General features: G+C 39.3%; 1 protein-coding gene across 2 annotated transcripts; it reads left to right on the plus strand.

Moving 5' to 3' along the window:
• CHRNA9 (cholinergic receptor nicotinic alpha 9 subunit) lies at positions 1-6,437 on the plus strand. 2 transcript variants are annotated; one of them, XM_014871095.2, is made up of 5 exons: positions 1-70; positions 2,278-2,423; positions 3,227-3,381; positions 4,023-4,555; positions 5,881-6,437. In XM_014871095.2, exons 1-5 carry the CDS (start codon positions 1-3, stop codon positions 6,435-6,437), a joined length of 1,461 nt encoding a protein of 486 aa, XP_014726581.2. The 2 variants fall into 2 exon arrangements, with proteins under 2 accessions (XP_014726581.2, XP_088020563.1); XM_088164437.1 differs by lacking the exon at positions 1-70 and having other exon boundaries at positions 2,295-2,423; positions 5,881-6,111; positions 6,214-6,437.
• Positions 6,438-6,713: the final 276 nt, after the last annotated feature.

The raw sequence follows: 6,713 nt of genomic DNA on the forward strand, positions 1-6,713 counted from the left end.
ATGAAGATAAGGAGCCTCTCCTCCTTTTCCGTCTCTCTATGGTTGCTGGTCACAGCAGTGATACTCAAAGGTGAGAATACTGCTTGCTAGCTAAATATTGTACCGAAGTTTATTTTATTCAGATAGGATCTTGTGATCTGATGTACCCTACATGGTTGAGCCCCAGAAGTGTTCAATCTCTTTAGTTTTACTTTGTTTCAGTGATGCATAGACGATCATGTACGACCAGAATTGCAGTGCTCTTCGGGAAGTTTTGATTTTTTGGGATATCGTTTTAGTCAGGAAGATTTGCTTTGTACTCTTAATTAGGGCAGGAAGTCGGTGTGAATCACCAGAGAGAGATGTACTCCAAAGCACTTGTTCCCTACATATTGCCACCTGGCATTTGCGCAATTCTTGCGGGTGTGTGAGAGGCTGAAATGCTGAAGTGATAACGACTTAAACAATTGGCCATTTGCAAAAGCAGCGGGTGCTCTGATGGGGCCGGATTTGCACCCCTCAACCCAGAGGGAGGAGGACAGGTTTTGATCCTGCATAAATACGCACCAGGTACAAAGGGGATGAGCACCCATCACCAGAGATCACCACGACAAATTAACCTTTGTTTAGCAACAAGATGGATTTTGAACCAGATAAGGGAGAATGTCGATAAGAAGCAAATCATGTGAGATGGGATAATACTTTTCATCATGTATGGTGATATCGGTCCTCTCCATTATCTACTCTCATCCTTTCTTTTTCTTGCTTTTCCTTCTGTATTTTCTTAAGTGTAATCTTTATGCTTTTATATAGTTTAATTTCTATAGATAATAACCTATACGACTGCGTACCTCTTTCCTGTTTTCGGAATCAGTGCAACTTTTAAATTTTTTTGGTAACTTTGGTCAGGGGTTTGTTCGCCTTTGCCCAGGGGGAGGGGAATTCAAGTTTCTCTTCAAAGAACCCTGTTCACCAGGTGAGGTCTGATGGGTTTAATATCTACAGATAGGGGATAGCCAGAAGATACACAGGAAATAAAGGAACATTAAGGGGCATTACCGCACGGAGACACCTGGTCTGGGAAAATACTGATAAGAGAACCAAGGAATGAGGGCCAAATTAGAATCAAAGGTGAAGAGATCAATAACCAATAGAAGATTAAACATTAAGAATGGTGTAATTTGAGACGAATGAACGTTAATTTCTTTGGTATTTTTTTTGTATAAATTGGTGAAAAATCAGGTAAAGAACCATGTAGGATGAAATTATTTTCACTGCACAACCCAGGCATGTGTGGATGAAATAATTTCTATTGCATGTCCTGCTCAGAATAACATCCTGCCCTGTGTAAAGTAATGCCTAATTGTCTAACATTGAAAAGAAGTTGGAGAGTTTCTGTTTTTCCTGTGGTTTTAATGGCACCATTGCAAACAAATTGCTCTAAAATAAACCTGCCATCCATAAATACATGTATAAATACATGACCAGTCATTCAATGTTGTTTTACTCTTATCCATCCCAAGAGATCTATTAAGAAGAACCTCAGTTACCCCACCTTCAGGGTTGGGTTGTAACAGAGTGGTTCTGTTGTCCTTGCCCTTTCCTTCCAGAAATTTGTGAATCTATGTAAAGATGATACAGAGGCTGCCTAGAGAAACTGTGATTTATAAAACAGTATGAACCGCAAAAGTGTCATTTAAAACTTCAAGTTTCAGTCAATTATCTTTAGTATCTAAGTCTGGATAGCCAGATGCATCTCCAAATACATGCTTTGGAAAAGATGTTGGTGCACAGATGTATTCACACATTATGCAATTGCCAGCTTGTGAAGAAAAGCAGCTCAGACATTTTACAGGTGGTAGTTTAAAAAGAAAAAGACTAAATTCTGGAAGTAGCAGGAATCTTACCAGTGCTGCATTTGGGGACATACCAAAAGCCATTAGCCTGTAAATATGATTTCATACCTTGCTGACTGGAAGTCAGTAATGTCTGCCTATGAAGGTCATTAGTAAAATAAAAGTAATTCTATTTACTTCCAAAAACATAAGACTCGCTGTATTCAGAGTGTTTTTTAGTGGGTGTGAAAAGCTTAAGTTAGCTATTCATTTGCTTCAGGTGGATGCTGTCTTTATTTGAATAACTTAATCAGGTACTTCTGTATCCGAACTAATGATATTCTACCATATATGAACGATAAATATGGTTATAGCAAGCACTGCTTGAAGCAGTAGAAAGAGGGTGTTTTCTGATGCTGCTCAGTGTTCAATCTAATGTACTGAACAAATCCATGTTATCTAGCTGTAGAATCAGCCAAAGGAAAATATGCTCACATGCTGTTTAACGAGCTGTTTGAAGACTATTCCAATGCTCTAAGACCAGTGGAAGACACAGATAAAGTACTGAATGTCACCCTTCAGATCACATTGTCCCAAATTAAAGACATGGTGAGTAAAAGTATAATTCTGTTTTTCTAAAAATATACAGGAATATACTAGATGTAAGCCTTTTGTTTGTAGTAGGAAAAGCAGCCTTCATTTTGTTGTGACAACTTCAAAAATGCTTCCTCAGGAGTGGGGGAGAGTATCCTGTTCTCCAGGTTTTTTGTATATTCTTCTCTGGGTGCAACATTTAAGGCTTCCATTATAAGTCTAGAAACTTCGAGCTGCAGAATTTTTAAGACTTCTTTTGTAGTTAGGTGTTGGTATCACACCCTCCAGGCATCTTTTGCTCGGTTTTAAATACAGCAAATGCTTTTTCTAAGATGCAATTAATTTCTACATAAAATCCCTAAAATTAGCCTTCAGTAATTTTTATGAATACTTTTTTTAGATACACTTTTAAGGCAAAAGAAAATGTGTCTGGAAGGAGAAGGAAAGATTATTTTTGTGACTTCTGAATTATAATTTCAATGCCTCTCCAAGCTCTCAAAGAGTTTCTTAGCCTGAATCTGTGAGCTATTTGCTATTCTGTACCTCGCAAAAGGAAATTGGGAAGAAGTGGGAGTATTAGACACTGGTTAAAACTAGGGAGGGTGCTGAGAGAAGAAGGTTTGCACAAGGCAAAGTCCAAACCAGTGATTTCCCTGTACAGTGTATGGGCCTAGATGCCTGTCTGAGAATTATTTTGTGGTCTGTTAGTATTCTGGCCTGTTTTGAGTACTACATCAAAGCCATATCACAAATGCTATCTGTGTCTAAGGTGCAATTTTGTCACTTTCAGCTAGAAATATTTCTACCTTTTTATGCAGGATGAAAGGAACCAAATTTTGTCAGCTTACTTATGGATTCGACAAAGCTGGTATGATGCATACCTCAGATGGGACAAAGATAAATACGATGGGTTGGATTCTATCAGAATTCCAAGCAATTTGGTTTGGAGACCAGATATTGTCCTATATAACAAGTGAGTGTGGCTGGAGAAAACCAGCTTGCATATTTGAGGGAGGGAGGGGGTTAAAGCAGTAACTGGCCTACAGAAGTCTAAACTTTCATCTCTACCTTACCTTAGCAAGGGGTATGTTTGTTGTCTTAACACTTGTTGTTGAAAATCTAAATATTTTGCACTAAAGCTATAGACAAGATCTGAGAATTTTGTTATACAACAAAGCTTTTCTGAATTTCTCTGCACTGGGAATTGAATACCCTGGCTGTCTGAGGTGCTTTCTGCTGAGGCTCCTAGGGAACTCTAGAAGATTGTCCACAAAAAGATGATATATAAAGACTGCACTCCTTGTCTGCTCTCCCAGGCCAACCTGTAGATTGTTTTCATCTTTTAATGGACTCTTATCCTACTGTGTCCTGTTTGAAGTCGAAGTTTGAAGAAACTACAGCCAACAAATACAGCATAATTTAGTAGCACTGATGTTTGGCACTCACAGGCACTCATACCTGTAAATAATGGTTAATTAAATTCAGTGTAAATATGATTTCAGAAGCATGCTTTTAATGGTGTGAAAGGAGAGTCTTCCCCATTGCCCATCTTCTCTGGCCCACAGCCTTAAGTTTTTGTCTGTCAATCCTGATTGCCATTTTTCTGTCTTTTAGGGCTGATGACGACTTTTCAGAACCAGTAAATACTAATGTAGTGCTGAGATATGACGGAAAAATCACTTGGGATGCACCTGCTATCACAAAGAGCTCTTGTGTAGTGGATGTGTCTTATTTTCCTTTTGACAGCCAGCAGTGCAACCTTACCTTTGGGTCCTGGACCTATAATGGTAATCAGGTAGACATCATCAATTCTCTTGATAGTGGTGACCTCTCTGACTTCATAGAAGATGTGGAATGGGAGATTCATGGTATGCCAGCAGTAAAGAATGTTATCACTTATGGCTGCTGCTCTGAGCCTTATCCAGATGTGACCTTCACGCTGATTTTGAAAAGGAAGTCCTCTTTCTACATATTTAATCTGTTGCTTCCTTGCATTTTGATCTCTTTCCTGGCCCCACTGGGATTCTACCTCCCTGCAGACTCTGGTGAGAAAGTGTCTCTGGGTGTTACAGTTCTTCTTGCTCTGACTGTGTTCCAGCTGATGGTTGCAGAGATCATGCCCCCATCTGAAAATGTACCTTTGATAGGTGAGCTTTGCACACTTTGTCTTTAAGCATGACTTATTAATAGCAGGGCTGTATGTCAAGGAATCTTTATGTAATTTGTGATTTCTGGCAAGATAAATTTGCTACATTTTTGAAACATATTGAAGTACTTAAAATATGTGTGGAAATTATATAGGTATGCTGCAGTTTTTAGAAGTTATTTTGTATTTATATTAAATTATACATTAGCTAGATATTTTATATTTATTTAATATAGTTTGATGTTTAGAATTATGGTATCACATCTTGAAATAAAGCTAGCAATGGAAAGCAATTTTTGAAATAACACATGAAGTATAATCAAGAGCTATGGGCACAAGGTCAGACTGTTTCAAGACATGTTTCTCTCAGATCCAGATGGTTGGATGGCCTGGCTGGCATACTCAAAGTTGGCTTAGTATCTGACAATTGCTACACTGGATTATGGTTCCTGGGAATCCATTATGCTGAAATTTAATTTATGTCTGGGAGTTCAGAGAAGTTCATGTGCAATGAAAGGGACATAGCTTATAGCTTCAGTCTGTTTTCTCTATTCCCACACTGTCCCTTGCCATCCTTTCCAATCCCTTTGAAACTGGGCTCACACCACATTTGTCTGTGGCACGTTCTGTGCTGTTGCTGTCAGGCCTTGCTTTTCCTGCAGAGGCTGCAGGGCAGGGCTGGGAGCTGCCTCTCTGCATAGGTTGATGGCATGGTCAGCTCTGAACTTCACTTGCCAAAAGCAAGGGCAGAGGAGCACAGCTTGTATTCTCTTCAGCTCTGTGCTCTGACCTCTGAGGTGGCAGCACACTGGTTGTGGACACCAGCAAGGTCTGGTTGTTCCCTGACATGTATGAGTGTGAAAACATGGATCTGCTGGTGTGGAGTGCACCAATAGCTCAAACGAAGTGTTATGACTGCTGTTAACACATTGGGAAGTGGGATTTCCAAGGTGCCATGTGAAGCCATTGGCATGGGGATTTTGGAGATGCTGTGAAAAGAGCAAGGCTCTTGAGGAACATTTTTGAGCTGCTTTCTGAATGGATGTGTTTCAAGTAATCAGAGGTTTTGGCTTACAAATATTTACCATGCTTATACAGTAGTCACTTACTCATCTGATAAGGACATGCCAGTAATGAGTATGAGATTTTATTTCAATAGCTTTAATACTTGTTTTTAACTGGTAAATCACGGTCTAAGAGAATTGGGGTGACTGACACTTTGTTCCACTTGCATTTATGCTTAACGCTATGTTGTCACACTGTGACTTTTCACTGATTTTTTTTCCTAGAGTAACATCTTTAATATTATTTTATTCTGTGTTCTAGGGAAGTACTACATAGCAACTATGACCATGATCACAGCTTCCACTGCATTGACAATCATTATAATGAATCTCCATCATTGTGGCTCAGAAGCAAAGCCTGTTCCACAGTGGGCCAAGGTGGTTATTTTGGACTACATGTCAAAAATATTTTTTGTTTATGATGTGGGTGAAAATTGCACAAGTCCTAAAAGAGAGAAGGAAGAAGAACGTAGGCTAGAGGGGGATGATGGGTGTCAGAAGAGGCACAAAGAGGTAAGGAGTCCTCTTTCCACTAGGAATGATGACTGCAACCTCAAGGAGAAGCTCAATGGAAATTGGAATAAAGGCTATGAAGTTCATGGTGAAAGTGTTAGGGAGGCTGTTAATTGCTGTTCTTGTTACAAAACGCTGATTAAAAATATTGAGTATATTGCTAATTGTGTTAGAGACCATAAAGCAAATCGGGCCAAAGGAATTGAGTGGAAAAAAGTTGCAAAAGTGATGGACAGGTTTTTCATGTGGATTTTCTTTATCATGGTGTTTTTTATGAGTGTGCTGATCATTGGGAAAGCTGCTTAACTGAAAATGAATATGCTCCTTTTGTAAATCTGAATATTCTATGTTAGTTTGTTTAGGAGGAGTTTTGTGATAGGAGTGCTTTTGAGATCTTTGTTTTGCATTCTGTAGCAACAAACAAATTGATTCTGTAGGCTGTGACAGTGAGTTGAGACACTGCATAACTGAGGACTTTGCTGGTGACAGTCCTTTCCTTTTAGCGTGGGTGTGCTGATGAGGCTGCAGGACAAGCAGTCCGTGTTCCACTTTGGTGGAACATGAAAGTTCCACATGACATAA

The sequence above is a fragment of the Sturnus vulgaris genome, chromosome 4, assembly GCF_052056855.1.
Source record: "Sturnus vulgaris isolate bStuVul1 chromosome 4, bStuVul1.hap1, whole genome shotgun sequence".
Taxonomy (NCBI): Eukaryota; Metazoa; Chordata; class Aves; order Passeriformes; family Sturnidae; genus Sturnus; species Sturnus vulgaris.

Coding starts and splice junctions, on each gene's coding strand:
- CHRNA9 (XM_014871095.2), top strand. CDS start 1: ATGAAGATAAGGAGCCTCTCCTCCTTTTCCGTCTCTCTATGGTTGCTG. Junction 71..2,277: donor CACAGCAGTGATACTCAAAG/GTGAGAATACTG, acceptor CATGTTATCTAG/CTGTAGAATCAGCCAAAGGA. Junction 3,382..4,022: donor GATATTGTCCTATATAACAA/GTGAGTGTGGCT, acceptor TCTGTCTTTTAG/GGCTGATGACGACTTTTCAG.